General features: G+C 57.5%; 1 protein-coding gene across 1 annotated transcript; it reads right to left on the bottom strand.

Annotated features, from left to right (window-relative positions):
- Nucleotides 1-409: 409 nt before the first annotated feature.
- LOC311530071 (Fc receptor-like protein 5) lies at nucleotides 410-25,707 on the bottom strand. Its single transcript, XM_084646420.1, has 13 exons — nucleotides 25,631-25,707; nucleotides 15,557-15,622; nucleotides 11,609-11,932; nucleotides 10,706-11,002; nucleotides 9,334-9,630; nucleotides 7,026-7,604; nucleotides 5,599-5,928; nucleotides 5,159-5,260; nucleotides 4,348-4,366; nucleotides 3,989-4,036; nucleotides 2,105-2,133; nucleotides 1,483-1,655; nucleotides 410-845 (listed from the first exon to the last, which is right to left on the bottom strand). The coding sequence occupies exons 1-13, from the start codon at nucleotides 25,659-25,661 to the stop codon at nucleotides 738-740; spliced, it is 2,403 nt and encodes an 800-aa protein (XP_084502546.1). The 5' UTR covers nucleotides 25,662-25,707; the 3' UTR covers nucleotides 410-737.

The raw sequence follows: 25,707 nt of genomic DNA, 5'->3' as shown, positions 1-25,707 counted from the left end.
CCAGTCTCAGCCACTCTAACCACTAGACCCCGCTTCCCTCCCCAAACTAGGGATGCAGCCCAGGCATCCTGGCTCCCAGCCCCAACCCCCTGCTCTCTGGAGTGCAAGCAGGCAGCTCTATCCCCCAGTGCCGGGACAGGCTGGGTGCACCCCGTGCGCTGCCCCCCCCCATCCTTCATGGAGCTGCGGAAGGAACCAGATCAAATTGCAAAGACACTTTTATTAGTGGCCCCCCAGGCCGGCTTCCGGGGCAGCTGGGGGCGTAGCCGTTTAGTCTGCTCCCGAACCATCCTCGGATCTCTGGGCTCCTTCCTTAGTTACAAGGGGCCAGTGGAGTATGAACGGCTCCCCCAGGAAAGGCAGCGGGTGGGGATAACAACTCAGTTATGCCCCCTTTGGTGGATGAAGAGACCCCAACAGTTCAGACGTCTTCCCCCCCCCCACTAGATCCCTCTCCCCAAGCTGGGAATAGAACCCAGGAGTCCTGGCCCCTCCACCTGCCCCGCTCTAACCACTAGACCCCAGTCCCCGAGCTGGGAATAGAACCCAGGAGTCCTGACTCCCGGCGCCCCCCTGCTCTAATCACTAGACCCCACTCCCCTTGCAGAGCCGGGGATAGAACCCAGGAGTCCTGGCCCCCAGCCGCTGTAACCTCTAGGCGGCCGGTGGGGGTGCAGAAGGAAGGTTGCTGGAGAGCGATCCCCAGTGGCAGGGGTTGGGGCTGGGGGGTGCCGTGGTCACAGGTCGGGGGTGCTGCACACGTGCTCCAGGGAGGCCGAGAGCCCCTGGCCCTGGCGGAAGGTGGAGCAGGAGAACGTGAGTTGCGTGTACGTTGGATCAATGTCCTGGAAGGGTGGAGAGAAGGTGGATCTGTTATGGCAGCCAGGGGGCGCTGTGGGGTGGGGGGAGGCAGGGGGCACCAGAGGGTGGGGAATGGGGCAGGGAGCGGGGTGGGGCACTGGGCAGTGTGGGCAGAGGGTGCCGCAGGCAGGGAGCGGGACAGGGTGGGAGGCTGAGCAGGGAGTTCTGTGGGGTGGGAGTGGGGACTGGCCAGGGGCATTGTGGGATGGGGAGAGGGGTAGGGGTTGGGGGGCTGGGCATGGGGCACCATGAGATGGGGAGCAGGGTGGGGGGTTGGGCCCTGGGCAGGGGTCGCTCTGTGGTGGGGGCTGGGCAGGGAGTGCTGTGTGGTGGGGAGCGGTGTGGGGGGCTGGACAGGGGGGTGCTGTGGGGCAGAGAGCATGGCTGGAGGTGGGGCAGTGGGTAGGGGGCGCTGTGTGGTGGTGAGCAGGCTGAGTGTGGGGCACTGAGCAGGGCTGTGCCATCGGGCAGGGAGTGTGGGGCTGGACAGGGGATGCCATGGGGCAGGGAGCAGGGCTGAGGAGAGGGGTGCTGGGGAGTGGGAGTCTGGGCAAGGGGTGCCATGGGACAAGGAGCAGGGAGTGAGGGGCTGGGCAGAGGGGTGGTGGGGGTGGTCCTTACTGGGAATTCAAACTCAGCCCCGGAGTCTGCGTCGTCTTCCTCCTGGCCTTTAAGGGGCGCTGCCCCCCCAGCCGCTCGCCCCGGCCTGGGCCGCTCCGCTGGGAGCTTGGGGAGCAGCCCCCAGTCCTGGGACGCTGCCTGGGGCCAGCCCCCCTTGGTCGTCTGCTGGAGAACTAATCACAAGGGGGGGGTCAGAGTGAGCTCCCCCCTGCCCACCCCCATATCGCCCCCTTGGGCCCATCTCTGCCTCCCCATATCAGCCCCTCAGCTCCGTCTCTGCCCCATGGCTCGGCCTCTTGGCCCTGTCTCTCCCCTCCCCCCCATATCGGTCCCTTGGCCCAGCCAGCTTGGTCCCCCCTTACCCTGGGGTCTCCCCATGGATGTGACACCATGTTCCCTCCTCTGGGTGCAGTTCTCACATTTCACCTCTAGGTGGCAACATCATATCCCACTGAAGCCAGGGCGTGGCTGTCAGAAATTCCCCTCTTAAAGGAGAGGCTGGCGGTGCCTCCCTCCCTCCCCCACCGTGCCCGTCGATGCTGGGACGGGCACCCGAGGCCCTGGCACCAGGCCCAGAGGTGAGGGGGCTGCCCTCAGTGGGGGTGGGGCAGTCGTTACTCACATATATTGACTCCGGAGATGTCGGTCGACCTGCAAAGGCAGAAGCGGAGGGTCAGTGGTGGGGCGGGAGACTGCTGGGGTCCCCTGTCCTCTATGGGGGTGGGGACAGGTCAGCTCATACGACCCCCAATGCCCCACGCTGCTGCAAAGGATTCTGGGTCACTACTTTCTCTTCTCTCCTCCTTTCCTAGCCATTCATCCTTTTTGTCCTCCTCCGTCTCCTTCATTCTCTCTCCTGCCTCTGTCCCCCTTTTCCTTCTCTCCTCCTTTTCCTCTCTATTTCCTCCATCGATTTCTCCTGTCTTCGCTCCATTCCCTTCTCTCGTTCCCTCTGGTCACACTCCAGTTCCCTCCTTTGTTCTCTTTTCCTTATCCTCCCCCCGATTCCCCCCCAACCTCCCTCTTGTCCTGTGCATTATTTGACCCCCTTCTGCCCCAGCCTGGTCTCCCTGCCCCCCATCTTCCCCTGAGATCCACCCCAGTCTCCCCCACCCTCCAAATGATCCCTGCTTCCCTTGATGTTCCCCACTGAGATCAGCCCCTGGGTGTCTGTAGCCACAGAATCCTAGAATCTCAGGGTTGGAAGGGACCTCAGGAGGTCCCAATCCTCTGCTCAAAGCAGGACCAATCCCCAACTAAATCATCCCAGCCAGGACTCTGTCAAGCCTGACCTTAAAAACTTCTAAGGAAGGAGATTCCACCACCTCTCTAGGGAACCCAGTCCAGTGCTTCACCACCCTCCTAGTGAAATAGGGTTTCCTAATATCCCACCTAGACCTCCCCCACTGCAACTTGAGACCATTACTCCTTATTCGTCACCTGCCACCACTGAGAACGGTCTAGATCCATCCTCTTTGGAGCCCCCTTTCAGGTAGTTGAAAGCAGCTATCAAATCCCCCCTCATTCTTCTCTTCCGCAGACTAAACAATCCCAGTTCCCTCAACCTCTCCACATAAGTCATAGAATCATAGAATATCAGGGTTGGAGGGGACCTCAGGAGGTCATCTAGTCCAAACCCCAGCTCAAAGCAGGACCAGTCCCCAATTTTTGCCCCAGATCCCTAAATGGCCCCATCAAAAATTTAACTCACAACCCTGGGTTTAGCAGGCCAATGCTCAAACCACTGAGCTATCCCACGTGTTCCAGTCCCCTAATCATTTTTGTTGCCCTCCGCTGGACGTTTTCCAATTTTTCCACATCCTTTTTGTCATGTGGGCCCCAAAACTGGACACAGTACTCCAGATGAGGCCTCACCTCAGTGTCGAATAGAGGGGGATGATCACATCCCTCGATCTGCTGGCAATGCCCCTACTTATACAGCCCAAAATGCCATTGGCCTTCTTGGCAACAAGGGCACACTGCTGACTCATATCCAGCTTCTCGTCCACTGTCACCCCTAGGTCCTTTTCCGCAGAACCGCTGCCTAGCCATTCGGTCCCTAGTCTGTAGCAGTGCATTGGGTTCTTCCGTCCTAAGTGCAGGACTCTGCACTTGTCCTTGTTGATCCTCATCAGATTTCTTTTGGCCCAATCCTCTAATTTGTCTAGGGCCCTCTGTATCCTATCCCTGCCCTCCAGCGTATCTACCACTCCTCCCAGTTTAGTGTCATCTGCAAACTTGCTGAGGGTGCAATCCACGCCATCCTCCAGATCCTTTATGAAGATATTGAACAAAACCCGGCCCAGATCCAATGCCCCACATGGGCCCCAGCCCCCACTTATCATTCACAGTGTCCCAGCCACAGAAATCCCCCCTTTTATTTTCTATGGGCCATGTACCCCCATAGATTGACCCCCCGGCCACCTGGATCCATGGACCGGAGCCCCTATCACTTGAGTTCAACACCCAGCTCCCATCCAGGACTGTGGATGTGACCCTTACATACCGTGTCATTATCCGTGACTGGCGCAGCTCCTGGCTCTTCCAGTAGGACCTGGAAGGGAAATGGGGGTGTGGGGGGGTCAATATGGAGCTTGGCCTGGAGGGGGGGCACTGCTGGGATTAGCTGGGCGCAGGGGGTGGTGGCTGCAATTCCCAATGTGACCACCAGGGGGCTGCGAGGGACAGGAGGAGAGAATGGGGGGAATTGGAGAATTTTGCCCTATGGGGCGGAGGGTGGGGGAGAAGCCAGGACTCCTGAGTTCTATCTCAGGGGATGGAGGGACCTGTTGGAACAGATTTGCCCTTCCAGGGACAAATGGCTCCCGGCCCCACGGAGGGGCCTGGGGACCTGGAGGAACTTACGTGGAGAGCCGGCGGGTAGCTGGAGAAGGAAGGGAAAGAGACTGAATTAAAGCCAGATTCCACAGAGTCTCTCGTCCCCATCTCTCCCCAGCTGCAGTGCCCCTTAAGGGGGAGCACCCTGCCATCCCGGACGCCTGGGTCCCAGCCCCCCTCCCAGTTTCTCCACCCCCGGGTCTGGGAGGTGAATGGCTCCCCCAGGGGTCAGGTGCCTGTCCTGCTTCTTGGATGCCTGGGTCCCATCCCCCATCCTGCCCCCACCCGAAGTTGGCTGGGTCTCAGCCCCATCCTGGGATTCCCTCCCCCAAAAGCCAAATCACTCACAGTCCTTTGTATCAGGAGTCTGCTGTGCCAAGTTACCCACAGTCCTTTGCACCAGAGTCCTGTGGTACCCAACTACCCATGATCCCTTGTGTGGCGGTCCTGCTCTAGCCAGATACCCACAGTCCTTTGCAGCTGGCTCTTGCTATCCCACATCACTCCTTGTGGGGGCTGAGAGCGCTGAAGGCGCCCCCAAGGTGAGACCACTGCCGTCCCAGATGCCTGGGTCCTATTCCCCCACAGGCACTGAGAGCTGCGGTGCCCCCTAGGGGTGAACGCCCTGTGCTGCCGTCCCGGACGCCTGGGTCCCATTCCCCCACAGGCATGGAGAGCTGCGGTGCCCCCTAGGGGTGAACGCCCTGTGCTGCCGTCCCGGACGCCTGGGTCCCATTCCCCCACAGGCATGGAGAGCTGCGGTGCCCCCTAGGGGTGAACGCCCTGTGCTGCCGTCCCAGATGCCTGGGTCCCATTCCCCACCCTACGCCTCACGCACCTGCCTTCTTCTTCCTGCAGAGGCAGATGAGCAGCAGCAGCAGAGCCAGAGCCGTGGCAGCCCCCCCGCTCCCAGCCACCATGGGGATGGGCAGAGACCAGGCTGGTAAAAGGAGGGGATGAGTTAACAGCCAGGAACAAGGGAAGGGCAGCGTCTGGGGACCCACTAACTGCTCCAGACCCCAGCTAGGGCAGGGGACAATTTGGGCCCTCCCCTTTAAGGAGGGAATTTTTTTGCCTGCCAGATGCTCCTGGTACTGCCCGTGGTGAAATGCTGCCACCTGGTGTCAGGCTCAGGTAGTGCACCCTTGGGGCCGCATGTGGTTCTGTCGCCACCCCCCGCCCCGCTAACACATGCAGTGTCTTGGCTCCAGGGTCTCCCTGAGGGGTAGCAGGTGTTGGGGTCCAGGGGTTATTGCGGGGTGCGATTACAGGCCTCACTTGTCACAGTGACGTTCACAGCCTGGCTCCTGGGGGATGGGATCCACCTCCCGCCCATGTTCGCCTCGTACCCGCAGCTGAATTCCCCAGCGTTATTGGGACCGGCCCGTGGGATGCTGAGCACAGAGAAGTTCATGGAGCCGGTGCTGGGCTCCATGGTGCTGATCTCAGACCCTGTGTCCCCAGGGATGATCTCAGCTCCGTCCTTGTAGAAGTGAAACCTCCTCTCGCTGGTGTTTCCGGGGGCCAAACAGGTGATGAGCAGGGGGAGCCCTTCGCTCACGACTCTGGACGGGGGAAACATGCTCAGCACTGGCTGGGGAGGGGGATCTGAGGGAAGCAGGACAGGGGAGAGGTCAACAGAGAAACCACAGTGCTGAGTGTGGGGAAGGGGCAGCTATACTGTATAATGGGCACTAGGGGGCAGCAGAGGGTGAGGGTGGGGAAGGGGCGGCTGTACTGTATAATGGGCACCAGGGGGCAGCAGAGGGTGGGGTGGGGAAGGGGCGGCTGTACTGTATAATGGGCACCAGGGGGCAGCAGAGGGTGGGGGTGGGGAAGGGGCGGCTGTACTGTATAATGGGCACCAGGGGGCAGCAGAGGGTGGGGTGGGGAAGGGGCGGCTGTACTGTATAATGGGCACCAGGGGGCAGCAGAGGGTGGGGGTGGGAAGGGGCGGCTGTTCTGTGTAAGGTTTCAGAGTAGCAGCCGTGTTATTCTGTATTCGCAAAAAGAAAAGGAGTACTTGTGGCACCTTAGAGACTAACCAATTTATTTGAGCATAAGCTTTCGTGAGCTACATCCGATGCATCCGATGAAGTGAGCTGTAGCTCACAAAAGCTTATGCTCAAATAAATTGGTTAGTCTCTAAGGGGCCACACGTACTCCTGTTCTTTTTGTACTGTATAATGGGCAGTAGGGGGCAGCAGAGGGTGGGGGTGGGAAGGGGCGGCTATACTGTATAATGGACACCAGGGGGCAGCAGAGGGTGGGGGTGGGGAAGGGGCGGCTATACTGTATAATGGACACCAGGGGGCAGCAGAGGGTGGGGGTGGGGAAGGGGCGGCTATACTGTATAATGGACACCAGGGGGCAGCAGAGGGTGGGGGTGGGAAGGGGCGGCTATACTGTATAATGGGCACCAGGGGGCAGCAGAGGGTGGGGGTGGGGAAGGGGCGGCTATACTGTATAATGGGCACTAGGGGGCAGCAGAGGGTGGGGAAGGGGCGGCTATACTGTATAATGGGCACCAGGGGGCAGCAGAGGGTGGGGGTGGGAAGGGGCGGCTATACTGTATAATGGGCACTAGGGGGCAGCAGAGGGTGGGGGTGGGGAAGGGGCGGCTATACTGTATAATGGGCAGTAAGGCAGCAGGGTGCAGGGGAAGGCTGAGTATAATGTAGAACGGGCGCTGTGGGGGTCCGTACCAGTCACGCTCAGTGGCACCGGGTTGCTGGGCGGTGAGCGGAGGTGGCGCCCATGGAGCTCTGTGCTGTACCCACACCGGTAGGTCCCGCTGTCGCTGGGGGTGACGTTCAGGGGGAGCTGGGGCTCTGGCGGTTCTGGAAGGGGCTCCCCGTCTCGCAGCACCCAGTGGGCCGAGGGGACATAGGTCCCATTGGGGATGATGCACTCGGCTGACACCGTCTCCCCCGTCACGTAGAGCGGCAGGGACGGGATGAGCCGGAGGGATGGGGAGACCAGCGCCAGGAACACGGAGACAGAGACGGAGTGGCTGGCATAGGAGGGCACTGCCCTCCCCTGGATCAGCTCCGTGTAGGTGCAGGAGAAGGAGTGGGTGGCGTTTCTGGTGCCATTGACTTGAAGATCCGTCAGCCAAGTCCCAGCGTCTCCCAGCAGGGATCCTACCGGCTCCTCATTCTTGTAGAGCCCGTACTCCACCGGGGAGGCACCGGGGGGAGCCAAGCAGTTAATTTCCACCCGTTCTCCAGCCACATAGGCCAGATAGTCCGGAGACAGGGACACCGAGGGCCTCCTGGGGGGATCTGAGGGGAAAACGTACCTCAATCTCGGCCTCCTGCCCCAGCCTCTGAGCAGCCCAGGGGGGAGCTGAGGACAGTGGATCTTTGCCCTGCTTGCTCCTACTGGAGGCCGATCTAGGGCATCCCACCCTCAATGGTCAGAAACCTTCTCCCCATGGCCGGCCTCCAGCGATCCCAGCCCGGCTCATCTCATTCCCTTTGTTCTCTTGCCTCCTTTGGCCACCATCGCTCGCCCCCTCCCCCTCATGGTTACAGCACCATCAGACCCCGCTCGGCCGGCGATTGGGGTGAACCAGCTCAGGTCCCCCAGTCCCCTCTGCTGGGACCGGCTCTCCGTGCCCCTGGGTGCCCCCCCCCTCAGCCCTTCCCTATCCCAGCTCCAGCCGGGATCCACGTCTCCCAACATTGGTGCCCAGAACAGGAGTCAGGCTTCCAGCTGAGCTCGGCCAGCCCCTCGGAGCCCAATGTGGTCACCTTCCCCCCAGACCTGGCTCGGTGGAGCTTGGCGGGGGAGGCGGTTCGTCCCAGCCTCTCTGGGGTTCAGTGTGTAGGGGTACAGGGGGATGGGGTGCAGGGGAGCCAGGGATGGGATGCAGGAACCCAGGGGGTACAGGGCAACAGGTGCAGGGATAATGGGGGATGGGGTGCAGGGGTGACTGGTGTTGGGGTGTGGGGGCATGGGGGCATGGGGGATGGGGTGTAGAAGTGATGGGAGATGAGATGTAGGGGGGATGGGGGACAGGGCACAGAGGTGCAGGGGTATGGGATATGGGGCCCAGTGGGACAGCGTGCAGGGGAGCCTGGGGACAGGGTGCAGGGACACAGGTGTGCAGGGGCCATGGGGTGCAGGGGTGATAGGAGTTGGGGTGCGGACCCCCAGCCCGAGCCCTCACCCCCCTCCTGCTCGCCAGCCCTGAGCACCCTCCTGCACCCCAAACCCCTCATCCCTGTCTCCGCCCCAGAGCCCAGATCCCCAGCCCTAGCCCTCACCTCCCTCCCGCACCCCAACCCCCACCCCAGCCTGGTGAAGGTGAGTGAGGGTAGGGGAGAGCGAGTGACGGAGGGAGGGGGGAAATGGAGCGAACAGGGGGCGGGGCCTAGCAGAATGGGTGGGGCAGGGGGTGGGGCAGGGGGTTTCGGTTTTTTGCGATTAGGAAGTTGGCAGCCCTAGAAGGAGCTCCTGGCTGGCTGCGGGGCCTGAGTGGGGAATGAGCCTGGGGAGGGCCGCAGGAAGATCATGTCTCCAGGGAGGAAGCCCTGGGGCTACAGCCCCATACCAGGGCTGGGACTACTTAAAGACTGAGCCCAGGGAGGGCTAGAGAGACACCACCAGACGGGTACGGGGACAGGCCCTGGTGGACGGTGGACCCCGGAAGGGATCTGTTCTGGTAAACATGCAGACCGTGTGCATGACGTGGCCGGAGGGCTGGGTGGCTGAAAACACCTCCCGAGAACCACCGAAAGGGGTTACCAGAACTGAAAGGGCACAGAGACACCCAACCACAGGGGGGGGCTCGCGAGAGCTGGGTGCCCACCCTGTCACGTCGGAGCGGGGGGGAGAAGGAAGGGCTGTGGCTCAAGGGGGGGTCTCTGGTGCTACAGCCTCACCACTGATTTGTGGGGATCAGCCATGGCCTGATGGAAGGACAGATGGAGAGCTCACGAGGGGGGACCCATGCAGACCCTGGGTACCACCCGCTCTCCCCGACAGCACCCAGCAGGAGAGCCTCACCCGTCACGCGTATGGCAATGGGCTGGCTGAGCCCTGAGGGGAGCTCTCGTCCGGGCCCCCTCCTCCAGTACCGGCAGGTGTATGGTCCTTCGTGCCCCACCGCAGCCAGGATCTCCCACCGGGGTCCCCCCCGGGACGCTGGCAGCTCCTCAGAGCCCTGCTCTGGCTGTCGCTTGTACAATCTGTAGCCTGTCACTTCCTGGGCCCTGGGAGCCGAGCAGCTGAGGTTGACCCGTTCCTCTGGGAGATACACGCTGTGCGGGGGGTCCAGCCAGAGCGTGGGAGCTGGCAGGGGGGCTGGAAGAGAGGTCGAAGAGGCAGGAGTTTAGGGTGGAACCACGGTGCAGGTTTTAGGGCTGGGGTTTGATCGAGGGGTGCAGGGGCTTCTCCATCCCTGGCCATGTTTCAATCCAGCCTGCTGGGTTTCTGAGGGCATCTGCTCTAGTCCCCCAGGGACTAGTTTGGGGAGCTCCCTGTGCAGATGTGAGGACCCTTCTGACTCCCGGCCCAGAGCTCCCACCCCCAACCGGCTCAGTTTTAGATCACCGGGGCTCCCTAGGGGGCTGTATGGGGGTCAATATCCCTCCCAGGAGCTTGAGGAACTGGAGTCCCTGCTGGAAAGGGGATCTCCCCATAACACATGTCCCAGGAGTCAGAGGGGGACATGGAGCTCATCTGTTACAGTGATGGAGACGAGGCGACTGTCCGGGGACTGGATCTCCCGCCCAGACAGGCGTATCCAGTATGCACAGGTGTACAATCCGGAGTCCTCCGGCCCCGTGATGCTCAGGGCTTGGGCATCGCTGCCTCCGGATGAGATCCTCCGTCCCCCATCCCTGGAGAACCGGAATCCGGCAGCCACCGGCGTCCCCCACGGAGGGGAGCATGTGAGCGTGACGGACTCCCCAGGGAGGTACACGGGGTGCAGGGGGCTCAGGGAGAGGGACGGGGCTGCCGGGGGGGCTGAAAGAGAGAGGAACAATTCCTTGCCCTCAGCGTCCAGCCTCAGAGCTCTCAGCACTGGACACGGGAGGGGCGTTGGGGCGTTGTCCCGATTCTGGGGGGTGGGGGGCATGTGATGCAGCCGAGAGTGGAGCAGATCCCAGTCTAACCACTAGGCAGCACTTCTGCCAGGAAGGGAAGCACAAAGAGAGGGTCCAGGAGAGAAAGTGGCTCCTGCTGGGGGGACTGCTGCCTTGGGGAAAGGGGGACACCTTGCCAAGCATATGGGGGGCAGAGGGAGCCAGGTGGCTAGTTGGGGGTGAGGTTTGTAGGGAATGGGGGATCCAGGGCTAGGGAGGTGGGGAGAGACCCCAGGGGAGAGGATACCCCCTATATCCCATTACATCCCTCCCGGGGAAAGAGGCCTCACCTTGCACTGACAGGGACACTGGCCGGCTTCCTTCTGACAGGATATGTCTCCCAGATCGCAGGGTCCAGTACGCACAGGTATACACCCCGGCTTTCCCCATCTCAGCCACGATCTCCAGCCTGGCACCCCCATCTGGGGCGGGGACCTCTTCATGGATCAGCCTCTCCTGTTCCCCGTAGAACCTGTATCCCTGCAGCCTCTTGCCCCCTGGAGCTGAGCACCTGAGGGTCACACGCTCCCAATGGAGATAGAACGGGTGTGGGGGGTGCAGGGAGAGGGTGGGGGCTGCCAGGGGGGCTGAGATAGGGAGAGAGGAGATGACAGGGGGAGGGGAAATGAGGAAGAGTTTGGAGTGAGAAATACCTAGCTGAAGAGCCAATGGCCCCCCCCAATTGAGGGAGCTGCCCCCTTCCACAGTGAGTCTGCCCCCCACCCCCGTGCCTCCAACTGACCGTCCCGTAACCCCCTTCACACCCGGCCCCCCACGTGTACCTGACATAAGCACTCAGTCACTGCACTTGGGGTGCAGCATCCCACTGGGCTGTGGGTGCCAGCCATGCTGCGGGGCAGCAGGGTGCAGAGCTGAGGGGCTGGTGGAGAGCAATAGCTGGCGGGGGCTGAACGTTGCTCAGAAGTGAATTGTGGGGGAGACCTTGGAACCTGGGGATCATTGGGGCAGGCTGTGGGGCCCAGGCTGTGGGGCCCAGGCCCCGGTTCCAAGGTCTAAGACTGGCGTGAGGCACCTTCTGGTATAAACACTGGGCCCCACCATAATCCAGATCAGCCTTGCTCAGCCGGTCTGGCCCCCTCTCTTCCTTCCCCTTGGATCAGCCCCGCCAGCCCTATCTCCCCTGGGCGAGGGTAACAAACATCCCTTTATATACCTGGCCAAAGGGCACTCACCCTGCACGGTTATATAGACCTTGTTACTCTCCGTGGATGGGATCTCCAACCCAGACTCCTTTCTCCAGTACTGGCAGGTGTAGGGCCCCTGGTTCCCCGTCTCGGCCCTGAGCTCCAGCCGGGATGCTCCGGGGGCAGATTGGAGCTCCTCTGGGGTCTGGTCCCCTCTTCTCCTGTAGAATCTGTATCCCGTCACTGCCTCGCCGCTGGGAGCTGAGCAGGTCAGGCTAACACGCTCCCCCTGGTAATACACAGGGTTCTGGGAGCCCAGAGAGAGTGTGGGGGGCGGCAGGGGGTCTGGAACAGAGGCGGAGGGGGAGAGAGCTGGGGGAGGGAAAAAGGGGCTGGTGAGATCCTGAAAACTGATAAAAACCAGCCACATTTCCCTGCCCGCTGCACTCCCCCAGCCTAGGAGACAGCACACGGCAGGTAACTCACAGAAGAGATCATCCCTCCCCACCCTGACATCCCACTGCCGCTGGGGGCTGCATGACAGCCTGCGGCCACTGGGGGGTCCTGGTGGGGATGGGGCTGCATTACTGCCTGCTGCCACTGGGGGGTCCTGGTGGGGATGGGGCTGCATTACAGCCTGCTGCCACTGGGGGGTCCTGGTGGGGATGGGGCTGCATTACTGCCTGCTGCCACTGGGGGGTCCTGGTGGGGATGGGGCTGCATTACTGCCTGCTGCCACTGGGGGGTCCTGGTGGGGATGGGGCTGCATTACAGCCTGCTGCCACTGGGGGGTCCTGGTGGGGATGGGGCTGCATTACTGCCTGCTGCCACTGGGGGCTGGGGTGGAAGGGAGGGTATTGGTGGGTTTTAGGGGGTGTCTGTCATCTGCAGCCCCACCATTTATCTAGGGCACCAGGTGGTGCTTGTGGGCATGAGAGACCTGAGCAGAGACCTCCTAGCCCCCACACCCTACATGCCAGGAGAACAGGGCGTCACCAGTCACTGTGATGGAGACAGGGCGGCTCTCGGGGGATGGGCTCTCCTGGCCGTCCTTCTCTGCCCAGTACTTGCAGGTGTAGGTGCTGGCCTGCTCCAGGCCGAGCCGGGGGATCTGGTATCTGTGGGAGGCCTGAGGGGTGGCCCTTAGATCACACACGGACATTATATGATAGAAGAACCAGAATCCCAGCCGCCCGGCCTGCAGGGGGGCCGAGCACGTCAGGGTGACGGAGGATCCTGTCAGGTACCAGGGACCCGGTGGGTGCAGCCGCAGAGTTGGCCGTAAGGTTTCCTCAGAAACAGAGGAGTCTGGGGGGTGGGGGTGGGGGGGCCTGGCATGTTTGTGTAAGCAGTGTCAGGATGAGCTCCACCCTGACATCTGGTGGTGAGGTGTGGCAAGTTGTGGAAAAGAACTTCAGGGGCTGATCTCATTTGCATAGGCACACCCACCCCGCCTAGAATGAGACCATAGCTGCCCAAATGGTCACTTTGGCTGCTGTGGGATCCCCAGTGTCTCTGTTATTGGGGCAGGAAGAATAAATTGTTATTACCCTGATTATGGGAACTGTGCTTGGAACTGTACGTGGCCTTTTGTTATGATGGAGGGACTCACCATCAACTAAGTAGCACTCGCTAGGCAAGGGTCATGGGTTCCAAAACTCTGTGAATGGAGAGAGGCTGGGGACAAGTATTAATACTTGGTGGTATGGGCCCCTTGGTGAGGGCCTTACATGCTGATTGCACTTCCTCCTCTCTCCACTGTGGAATATCAGAGCTAATTTTGATTTCATTAGGAGTCTAGTTATAGGTTGCTGAGCTCACTTGGGGCTAACAGTGCACCAGCACTAGCTGAATTCACCTAAGAGCTGAAATCACTGAGTGTTGTGTTAAGTAGTGGGGGAGCCTGAAGATATATTGTGGAGCAGTTTGCCGCGGCTGGAGTGCCTTGTGGACAGGCTGGTGAAGCAGTTCGATGCGGAGCAGTTCGTGGATGGCAGGAGCTGCTTGTGGGCCGCAGAGCTGAGTGAAGGAGTTCGTGGGGCGGCTGGCGGAGCGGAGCGCAGCTGAGCGAAGGAGTTTGTGGGGCGGCTGGCGGAGCGGAGCGGAGCGCAGCTATGGAGCTATGGGGCAGTCAGCTTCAGATCATGTAAGGTGCCTCTTACCCCCGTCCCATCTGCACCCAGGTTGGGAGGTAAAGCTCCGCAGATAAACTTTCGAACTCTGGGGCTGCCCTGACCAGGGACAGAGACTTTTGGGTCATTGGACTTTTGGGACTTTGGGGTTGCTGGACTCAAGAACCCAAGGGAAAGGACACGCACCAATTTGCTTGGGGTGGGTTTTTTTGCTCATGGGTTGTGTTATGAATTCTGTTGGTGGTGTTTCCCCAACATAATGTCACATTGTTTCTCTCTGTTATTAAAAGGCTTTTGCTACCCTCAGACTCTGTGCTTGGGAGAGGGGAAGTATTGCCTCTTGGAGGCGCCCAACAGGGGTGGTATATATTTGTCCCAGGTCACTGGGTGGGGGCTCGAGCCGGTTTGCATTGTGTTATTGGAATGGATCCCCTAGATATTGAACCCGGCCCTTGTTGCTGCCAACTCTGACGGGCAGAAGGGTTGCATGCGGTTAGATCTGTGGGCACAGAGCGGGTGTGGGTGGAGGTAAATCCAAGGCAGACACCTCAAGTCCAGCTGGCAGGATCACCTCGGATCTCCACCCGGTGTCTGAGCTCTCTGCCCTGGCCCCCCACCCTGCTCCTAGGGGATCCTTCCTCCCGGACGGGCCTTGAACTCACGACCTGTGGGTGGTGCCAGGTCCAATGGCGAGAGGCCGCCACCCAGTCAGTGCCAAAGCCTGCAGTCCTGGTACGGCCCCCCCAGGACAGGGGTCCCAGCCATTTGCTGGCTGGGGGATGGTGAGACCCCCAGGGTCTGTCTGTGTCCAGCATCCCCAGGAGAGAGTCTGCTCATCCCGGGCCTGGCTCTGCTGGGAGGGCCCCAGCCCCACTCCCCACCCCATGACCTGGGAGTCCCAGAGAAGGAGCCGTTGTGGTTGTGGTCAGAACAGACAGCAGGAGAGAGAGACACGAGAAATGGGGGGAGGGGACAAGAGATGGCACTCCCCCAGCCAGCCAGTTCCCCCCATGGGGTCATATTGGAGTTGGTGCTCGATGTGACGAAGCGGGACTGCTCTTAATGTTTCCTCTGAATAGTGTGGGGGTGCCTCAGTTTCCCCTGTGCAGTTCTTAAGTATCTAGGGGGTGGGATAAGGGGGTGTGATCCTTGCAGAGCCCTAGAGGGCAGGTGTGTGCAGGGGTCTGGACACAGACAATGGCCGACACCCTGTTTCCTGGCCACTGATGGCCTGGGCCCTTCCCCCCTGCAAGGGGAGAGCTAAAGGGTTGGAGAACAAAGGAATCCGGTGACCTCCTGGCCCAGGAAAGGGACAAAGCCCAGGGGAGGAGGGGCTGGAGGGGGAGTCAGTTTGGGGCTGGCTGGAGACATGGAGTGAAGTGCGGACGTGGTTGTCTGGCTCACTGCCCCCCAAAATGGACCCAGCTGAGGGGTCCTGTTCTCTGCACCTACAAACTCTGTGTTAGACCATGTTCCTGTCGTCTAATAAACCTCTGTTTTACTGGCTGGGTGAGAGTCCCATCTGACTGCGGAGTTGGGGGGCAGGACTCTGTGGCCCCCCCAGGACCCCGCCTGGGCAGACTCGCTGTGGGAAGCGCATGGAGGAGCAGAGAGGATGCTGAACGCTCCGAGGTCAGACCCAGGAAGGTGGAAGCTGTGTGAGCCGTGTGTCCTGCAGACAGTCTGCTCCCAGAAAGGAGACTTTCCCAGAGTCCTGACTGGCTTCATAGGGAGCAATTCCAGAGCATCGCCTGGGGACTCCATGACACCCCCTAAAGGGGAAAGGCCCCATGCCCTCCCTCCCCACATCCCCCCCCGAGCCAGCCAGTCCAACAATGACACCCACAGACCCCCATGCACAGACCAGGTGATGAACTGGGTTCCTCGGTCCCCTCGGATGACACCAGCCGGGTGAGGATCTGCAGCCAGGCTGTAAGAGAATAGACAAGAGGGGGGTGAGAGCTCTGGGGTGGGATGGGTAATAAGGGGCAGGATCGAGGGGTGCGGGGCATAGGACTCTGGATACCGGATTTACAGTCCATCCCGGTATGTTACGGGGAGGAGGGGAAAGAAAGAAAGATTGATTGATTCAGTGAATGGGGCTGGGGCTGGACATGGAGGCGGGCTGGTGGATGGTCCGGGCTGGATATGGAAGAAGGTCGGTGGATGGGCAGAGGCTGGATACGGAGGAGGGTCAGTGGATGGGCTGGGGCTGGACACAGAGGAGGGTTAGCGGATGGTCCGGGGCTGGATATGGAAGAAGGTCGGTGGATGGGCAGAGGCTGGACATGGAGGAGGGTCGGCGGAAGGGACTGGGGCTGGATACGGAGGAAGGTCGGCCGATGGTCTGGGGCTGGATATGGAGGAAGGTCGGTGGATGGGCTGGGGCTGGACACGGAGGAGGGTCAGCAGAAGGGGCCAGGGCTGGACACAGACGAGTGTTGGTGGATGGGGCTGGGGCTGGACGTCAGGACACCTGGGTTCTGGTCCCACAAGAGCTGGTCCTGGGAAAGTCTCAGGTTCAACAGCCTGTCAGGGGGTCGCAGGCCGGGCTCCTGGCAGGCTGCAGGGGATCCTGGGCTCCCAGGCCCGCAGATGTGGGGCAGCCCTGCCAGGCCTGGCCTTCCCGCTGCCTGCCGGGGAACCAGCTGGCCCTGAAGCCCAGGAGCTCTGGGGGAAGAGTCCCCTGCTTGGCAGGGCCTCCTGACCTGCTGTGTGAAACTGACACAATTTTTGTCAGTTTCACTATGTGTATTCACAAGGGGGGCCCTGATCCATGTCTGTGCAGAGCGCAGCACAAGGTGGGGTCCCTGATTGTGGCCAGGGTCTGGGCAGAGCCTGGTCTGATGGGGTCTGTTGCTCTAGGAAACTCCCCATCAAACAACACACTTAGGCTCCATGCTGCAGCTCCCTGCACAGCAGCACACACTGTGCTGCAGGGCAATGGGGAAACTGAGGCAGGGCCTCACCCAGTGGAGAATAACCAACTGCAGAAGGGGGTGCCAGCCCCCATGAGCTCAAGGAAGGGACCACTGCCTTTGGGGAGCAGGGAAAAGCCCTGGGGAGGGGGACCCAGGTGGGTGTGAGGGGCACCATCCAGAGTCTGCCTGTGGGGAATTGAACATGCTGAAAACAGGCTCCAGTCCTCTTAATCTCTGAGGAACCCAGGCGTCCGAGGTGCGGAGAGCTGATGGAGGGAGAGAGGGAATGAGACAGGGGCCGAAGGAGGGGAGCAGAAGGTGACTAGGGGAGAAAGAACAGACACAAGAGGGAATCAAACAGGTGCCGAAGGAGGGGTGCAGAAGGTGTTACCTAGCAGCTCTGTGTTCTTGGGGAACTGGGGCGCAGTACCCAGCCCGTCTGACACACGAATGACCACCCCCCAGCCTCTGCTTGAACCAAATGTGCATCAGAAGAAAGGCTTACAAAAAGCAATGAAAAGGCAGTGGGAGACACACCTAAACCCCTGGGGAAAGGGTGTTAATATTAGGGAAACTCCCCTAGGCTCATTTGCGTGGAAGATGGGACAAGGAGGCATCTCCATTAGCATACAGAATGGAGAACGGAGATTCCAAGGCAAGAACCACACTGAACGCTGGGACCAGAAAACCAGGGAAGCGCACTGCATGATGGGGGATCTCTGCTCCAGATGTTAATGGACCCATGTCTGCACACACCCAGCTCAGTGGTTATCAGACCAATTCTAGTAATCAATCCTTTATTGGTATCCAAAATAGCAAAGCTCCCTAATTGCATTGTGAGCTCCCTCCGAGGAACACCGCCCATAGCAAGGAATGATCAGCTCCCATTGTCTAGCCTGAACAAAACAACTTTGGTATCCTCCCTTGAGCCATGAGTTTACACACAAACAAATCTAATCTTCTCCCTTGAACCACTGTTCTTTCCCTAGAAACCCCCCTACCCACGCTCAAGTAAGTGTTCTGATGCCTGGATCCAAACTCTGCAGCAGTTCCACTGGGACTTCATCTTCTCCGGACTGATCGTGCTGGGGGCTCTGCCTGTCTCCAGCCCTCCGGACCCTCAGCTACCACCAACACCTGGGACCCCTGATCCATTCCAGCTTCATGGAGTGGTGAGACCCCAGCTCTCTCTCTCTCTCTCGAGGTGTAGCCTTCTGACCCTGACTTGTGTGACCAGTTATAGTTTTCTAAACATGATTTTTATAATCAAGTTTAAGTTAGATTTAATATTATTTTTTTCCTGGTTTTGTTTGTTTGGCTCCCCGATGGTTATTACCTGGCAGTAAATAACTCTCATGATTAAGCTGGTTGCTTCTCTCTCTTTCTGTCTCTCTCTCCCCTTGTTGGGAACACTGGGGCATGGCCACTAGGTAACTCGAGGGGATGGAAGACCACAAGTGTCGATGAAGCCCCCTCGCACTAGGCCCCGGTGTCCTTGCCCCCCCCCGCCCCCCGCCTGGAGGCACTCGCAGCAGCTCTGCGTGCTAGGCCCAAGTGTCCTTGGCCCCCCCGCCTGGAGGCACACACAGCAGTTATGCTGAGAATCTGCAACAGTATGTTGCAGAGTCAGACTGCCTGAAACTAAGCAAGGCCAAACAGGGGAGATATGGAAGAACAATGCTGAATAAAGCAGCTTTATGTATAGTTTAACAAATAATACAAAGAATCAGGGAACTAGCTGGGAACTGGATTGGCTGGCTATATGGATACTTACTTGGAGCAGCTTGCTATTGAATAAGTATGCTGGGAAAAAGGATGTATAAAAGCCTGTGTAACTTCCTGCTCTGTTGTGCAGGATTTGAGATTCAAATCTCCCTGTACCTTTTTGAAGCTTCAAATAAACTTTTCTGCTTCTCCACCCCGTTGTGATTATTGGGTGTAGCACACCGGGTAACGAACCAACTCAAGCTGTTGTTCAGCCTCTCGGCACTGGGTGCCGGCAACAGCTTTTGGCGTCCCTGGGTGGGCGACGAGGCTGCAATTTAGCCTTGCCCGGACCCCTCCTGGAGGTCGAGGATTGCGGCGAGAACTGACGCCCAGCGCGCACCGGTGAGTTCATCGGGGGCCTCGGAGGAGACGCGATTTGATCGACCCCAGAGGGCACAACGGTGCAACGCACTCATATAGTGGAGAAGCAGTTGTGGACGGCGGTGAAGAACCGGTCCCTTAGACGTGGGGGAGGAGCAGCTGCAGGACGGCGGTGAAGAACCGGTCCCTTGGATAAGGTAGGAACCTTTTAAAATCCGGATTATATGCTCTGTTGGAACCTGGGGACGCCCAGAGTTACCCTGTAGGTATGGGACAGGGACAGAGCTCAGAGGTTAGGGCACGGTGTACGCCCCTAGAGTGCATTCTAGCAAACTGAAAGGTATTTGGTGCGGATCCGATGACTAAGAGCCAATTAAAACGATTCTGTACAGTTGACTGGCCTCAATATCAACTAGAGGACCAGGAGTGGTGGCCACCAGGAGGGTCAATTAATTACAACACGATCCTTCAGTTACTCCTGTTCTGTCAGAGAACAAGGAAATGGAATGAACATATGTATGCGCATTTGTTTCTGACTTTATGTACTTGACCAGATATTTTACAGCGCTGTAATCTGACTCCAACTGGTTCGGTAGCAGCTAATGTTAGTCCCCAGACCCCCACCCCCACTGTAATGGCAGAGCCGGTGTCCCCTTCGGCCCCTACACCCACACCTTGTAAGTCCCCAATGGTTGGCCTATACCCCTTAATCACTGAAACTAAAGTCGCCCGGTCTGGATCAGACAGGCGTCCTGCCACAACTATGCAGGTTTATACTCATGTGCCCTTTAATCCTGTGGATTTGGCTGCTTTCAAAGCACAGGCAGGAGAGTTTTCCACCAACCCAAGCAGGTTTATATCAGTCTTTGAGGGGTGCCTCAGTAGTTACAAGCCGGACTGGGATGATTGTAACGTCCTCCTGCGAACCCTATTGTCTGAGGTTGAAAGACAACAGGTTGTGTCCAAGGCAAGGGAGGAGGCGCAAAAACGGTACGACCGGGATCGTATTAATGTCCCTGACCCGGATGCACAAGTCCCCCGAGCAGACCCCAGGTGGGATCCAAATAATCATGGGGATATGACCCGCCTTACCTCCTATAAGGAGTTGCTTTTGCATGGACTCCGTCACTCGGCTGTCCGACATAATAATTGGGCAAAGCCATATGAAGTAATGCAGGATTTAAAAGAAAGCCCAGGGGCCTTTCTACAGCGTATTCGGGACACCATTCGACAGAACACTAATGCAGACCCCGATGATCAGGCAACTGAGTCAATTATTAAGGGAATTTTTATGAGCAGAGCAGCCCCTGATATTAAGAGAAAGTTACAAAAAAAGGAGGATTTAATGGGTATGACCATGGCACAAATTTTAGAGACTGCAAACCGAGCTTATAGTCTGAGAGAGACAGAGAAGGAGAGAAAGCAAGTGAGATTGATGGTAACAGCGGTACAGGCCGGCACTAAGAGAAGTGGCCGGGGAGGAAGGGGCCGTGGACGCGACCGTCCGGGCCTGCAGGAGAGACGATTGGGTCGCAACCAGTGTGCCCTGTGTCGACAGGAGGGACACTAAAAAAATAAGTGCCCAAAGAGGAAAGAAAAGGGGGGTGCCCCTATGATGGCGATGGTGGAGCAGGAATAGGGGTGTCAGGAGAGACGGACCACCCTACCCCCGGAACCCCGAGTAAAGATGCGGGTGGGAAGCTCAAAAATAGATTTTTTAGTAGACTCTGAAGCGGCCCGAACTGCCGTAAATCAGCCTCTTCAGTTGCCAGTAGCAGATTCCCTTACTGTGGTGGGAGCCACAGGCAGGGACACCAAGTGCCCAGTGTATGCCCCAGCGGAATGTGCTTTGGGAGACAGGACTATATCCCACAAGCTGGTATACCTCCCTGAGTGTCCAACACCTCTGCTGGGACGGGATCTACTTGTCGCCTCGGTGCCACCCTGCATTTTACTGAGGACAAAATAACCCTTACCTTACCCCCTGAGAATGCCTGGATCATGACCCTTGCAGTTGAGCCCTCAGCCATGCAAGCCCCAGAATGGAGTCCGTGGGAAGACCAGGTGTACCCCCTCGTGTGGGCATCAGGGATTCCAGAAAAGGCCACCCACCAGACCCCTATTACTATTCAGCTCATACCAGGGAAAGGCCCAGTGCAAGTAAAACAGTATCCAATCAAGAGGGAAGCCAGAAAAGGTTTACAAAAAACTATAAATCGATTCCTAATGTATGGTATTCTCCGGAAATGTCAGTCAGCCTGGAACACTCCCATTCTACCCGTACAGAAGCCTGATGGCACGTATCGGCTGGTACAGGACCTAAGGGCAGTCAATGAACGGGTTAAGACTCTGCACCCTCTTGTCCCTAACCCGTACACCTTATTGGCTTCTATAGGGGGACAGTATACCCATTTTTCAGTCCTTGATCTAAAAGATGCTTTCTTTACCATCCCAGTTGCCACCCCATCACAGGAGATCTTCTCCTTCGAGTGGAAGGACCAAAAAGGGTTAAAAAGCAACTTTGCTGGACAGTGTTGGCCCAGGAATTTAAAAACTCTCCCACCCTTTTTGGCCAGGCTCTGGCCAGGGACCTACAGGAGTGGGATAATAAGGAGGCTCTCCTTCTGCAGTATGTAGATGATTTGTTAATTGCCACTGTGGGCCAAAAACCCTGCCTTAAAGCCACCGTGAGCCTCCTGAATTTTATTGGACTCCGGGGATATCGTGTAGCACGGAGTAAGGCTCAAATTGCCCTCCCAGAGGTACGGTACCTCGGGTTTCACATACGGCAAGGGGAGCGTCAGCTTTCAAGCGAAAGAAAGGAAGCTATCTGTCAAGTTCCTACCCCAAGTAACCGTAAGCGGCTCAGGGCATTTCTGGGTATGGCAGGCTTTTGCAGGATATGGATCCCAGAGTTTGGACTGTGGGCTAAACCCCTGTACAACTGTGTAAAAAGAGCAAATCATGACCCCTTCTATTGGACCCCAGAGGCTGACAAAGCATTTAAAATCCTAAAAAGAAAATTGATGAAAGCCCCAGCTCTGGGCCTGCCGGATCTCTCTAAGCCGTTTCAGTTGTATGTACATGAACGAAGGGGGGTGGCCCTAGGAGTGCTTACACAGCTGTTAGAAGCATGGAAGCGTCCTGTGGCTTATTTTTCTAAGCAATTGAATCAGGTTGCAAAGGGTTGGCCGGCATGTTTACGGGCGGTCGCAGCTACTGCCCTATTGCTTGAGGAAGCCAAGAAGCTAACATTGGAAGGGGTTATGCAAATCTATACTCCCCATATGGTCCGAGCCTTATTGGATGCAAAGGGAGGGCTTTGGCTCACCCAGGCTCGGATTGCTCGGTACCAGGCTAAGCTGTTAGAGAACTCTGAAGTCACCCTACAGCCTTGCCCCTCCCTTAACCCAGCCACTCTCTTGCCAGAAACAGAGGAACAGAAACATGATTGTTTAGAGATCATAGATGTCCAGTACTCCAGCCGACCGGATTTAAAGGATGTACCTCTCCCAAATGCAGATTATGAGTGGTACACTGATGGTAGCAGTACTGTAATAAATGGGCAAAGGAGGGCGGGTTATGCTGTTGTGACGCTCCATGACACTGTGGAAGCTGAAGGTTTGCCTGCTGGGACCTCTGCCCAGCTTGCCGAACTGATAGCCCTGACCCGTGCACTTGAACTGTCAAAAGGAAAGCGGGTCAACATTTTTACTGATTCAAAGTATGCTTTTGGTGTGCTGCATGCTCATGCTGGCCTGTGGAAGCAAAGGGGAATGCTGACAGCCCAAGGCTCCCCAGTCAAGTACGGGCCCCAAATCCTCTGGCTCCTAGAAGCCATACAACTTCCCTCGGAAGTGGCAGTGGTACACTGCAAAGCCCATCAAAGGGAAGATCAAGATGTGGCCAGAGGTAACGCCCGGGCAGACAGAGAGGCTAAGCATGCTGCCACCCTGCCATCCCCTCAGGCTTAGAATGCCCATATGCATGCCCTTATCCCATCAGCAGGGGAGCTTCCAACCCCTCAGTACTCTGGGGAGGAGAGACAGCTAACTGACACACTCGGTCTCCAGGAAAAGGAGGGATGGCTCCATTCCCCAGAAGGGAAGGTCCTCTTACCAAAGGGCCTAATCCGGCCAGTGCTGCCAGCCAACTAAACAAATAGCTGTTATATAGCTCATAAAGTTCCTCATCTTTCCATAACTGCCACACTGCCCAAAAAAAAAATTAAAAATGCCCAAAACACCTCTGTTAAGTCACAAAAAAAAACCCTGCAACAACTAACTAAAACATTAGCGGGCAATATAAAAAATCCCCTCACAACCAAAAAGCTGGTAGGGTGCTCTGTACTAAAAATAGCACCACTATTTACCGGGCCAGCCCTGGCATGCATAGGCCGCTATACTGTAAGGCTGCAAAGGATACTTAAAAAAATGGCCTTAAAATTAAAAAACACAATTAATAATTTAAAATCAACAATAAAAACATTAAATAAAAAAATACAGCAGCTCAAAACGTTTTCCCTCCAAAACAGGCTGGCTTTAAACTATCTCTTAGCATCCCAAAAAGGGGTTTGTGCCCTCATCGGGCCCCAATATTATATATATATAAATAATAGCAGTTATAAAATCTATAAAAAAATGGTACAAGCTAAGGCCCATGCCCGAGCCGGAGCACAGGTTGCCTATACTGCCCCAGAAAACAATTGGTTGCAAACCTTGTTTTCAGGCTGGGGTTTGTCGTCTTGGCTTGGTGGTTTATTTAGCCTGCTATTAAAATTTCTCTTTTCTGTACTGCTTGTATTACTGGTATTATGCTGTGCAGTATCATGTGTCAGGGCCCTTTTGCAAAAGTTAATAAGCCATTCTCTTCAGGGCTATCACAAAATGCTTATGCAAAATCATATTATAAAAAAATAAGTAACCCAAGTAAGAAAACTCAAAGCCAAGGCTGTTGAGTGTTCTCAAAGGGGGGAGTTGTTGGGGACACTGGGGCATGGCCACTAGGTAACTCGAGGGGATGGAAGACCACAAGTGTCGATGAAGCCCCCTCACACTAGGCCCCGGTGTCCTTGCCCCCCCCCGCCTGGAGGCACTCGCAGCAGCTCTGCGTACTAGGCCCAAGTGTCCTTGGCCCCCCCGCCTGGAGGCACACACAGCAGTTATGCTGAGAATCTGCAACAGTATGTTGCAGAGTCAGACTGCCTGAAACTAAGCAAGGCCAAACAGGGGAGATATGGAAGAACAATGCTGAATAAAGCAGCTTTATGTATAGTTTAACAAATAATACAAAGAATCAGGAAACTAGCTGGAAACTGGATTGGCTGGCTATATGAATACTTACTTGAAGGAGCTTGCTATTAAATAAGTATGCTAAAAAAAAAATGTATAAAAGCCTGTGTAACTTCCTGCTCTGTTGTACAGGATTTGAAATTCAAATCTCCCTGTACCTTTTTAAAGCTTCAAATAAACTTTTCTGCTTCTCCACCCCGTTGTAATTATTGGGTGTAGCACACCGGGTAACAAACCAACTCAAGCTGTTGTTCAGCCTCTCGGCACTGGGTGCCGGCAACACCCTCATGGGTGGCTTTTTTTTTTGGTTTCCTCATTTGCTCTGCAGCAACGCTCCTCGTACCTAAGCTGAAAGATCCCTGTAGTGCCCACAAATCCTGGGGGGTTTGCTCATCAAGTGGGTTCCTGCCAGAACGATTGTAACGTGAAAGTGGAGATAGGAACGTGCTGAGCCTGGGACGTATGAGGGTGGCAGCTTGGAAGTGCTGCTCGACCCAGCCTGCTGAGTCCAGGGACATATAAGGGGTCAGCTCGGGAGTGCTGATTAACCGGGTCCTCTCAGATGCGCTCTGTTAGTGTGTGTGTGTTCATCTGATTCTGGGGCTGGAAGAACCCAGCCCTGGGGAACCTCGGTCCTGCAGGATGGCTCCATTGCGAGGGGACTTGCAGCAGGGAGAAGTAGAGCTTTGTATAGAAATACAGAACGCCCCCCCCCCCAAAAAAAGTAACCCTAATAAATGAGTGTACCGCAAAGTAACAGGCAAAACTGGTAACAAAGGTGACGAGAGAAAGAACAGACACAGAGAGGGTGAGACAGGAAAGAGGAGGACTGCGGAGGTCGCGTGGGATTTATTGATTGTTTTGTGGACACAGTCGGGTCCAGCCAAACCACAGAGTCTTATCAGCCATGCTTAAGGTGCAAAGACTCGCAGGAAACGGAGTCATTTTACAGCCCTCACCAAAGTGTATCCTGGTTTGGGGGATGGAACCAGAGCGGAAGGAAGAAGGAGACAAGAGTGAACAGGCCGGAGTGGGGAGGGGGTGAGGGGTGTGAGTGGGAGGAAGAGATGGAGAGAGAATGAAAGTGGGTGAAGGAGGAGAAAGACAGAAACAAATTGTAGAGTACGACAAAGAGCAGAGAGTGAATGAGGCAGGGGCTGAAGGAGGGGGCAGAGGGGAAGGGGGAACGAGGCAGGGGCTGAAGGAGGGGGCAGAAGGGAAGGGGGAACGAGGCAGGGGCTGAAGGAGGGGGGCAGAGGGGAAGGGGGAACGAGGCAGGGGCTGAAGGAGGGGGGCAGAGGGGAAGGGGGAACGAGGCAGAGGCAGAAGGAGGGGCAGAGGGGAAGGGGGAACGAGGCAGAGGCAGAAGGAGGGGCAGAGGGGAAGGGGGAACGAGGCAGGGGCTGAAGGATGGGGGCAGAGGGGAAGGGGGGAACGAGGCAGAGGCAGAAGGAGGGGGCAGAGGGGAAGGGGTAACGAGGCAGGGGCTGAAGGACGGGGGCAGAGGGGAAGGGGGGAACGAGGCAGAGGCAGAAGGAGGGGGCAGAGGGGAAGGGGTAACGAGGCAGGGGCTGAAGAGGGGGCAGAGGGGAAGGGGGAACGAGACAGGGGCTGAAGCCGGGTCGGGGGGTCACTCACCCAGCACTGGGAGAAGGCCAGTTAGCTCCATACTGGGTTGAACTGGCTGAGGCTGGGAGCTGCATCCCCCGCGCCCG

The sequence above is a fragment of the Lepidochelys olivacea genome, assembly GCF_965140295.1.
Source record: "Lepidochelys olivacea isolate rLepOli2 genome assembly, chromosome: 13".
NCBI classification, from domain to species: Eukaryota; Metazoa; Chordata; order Testudines; family Cheloniidae; genus Lepidochelys; species Lepidochelys olivacea.
Note: the sequence above shows the minus strand (reverse complement) of the source record. Positions and strands in the feature narration are given on the sequence as shown.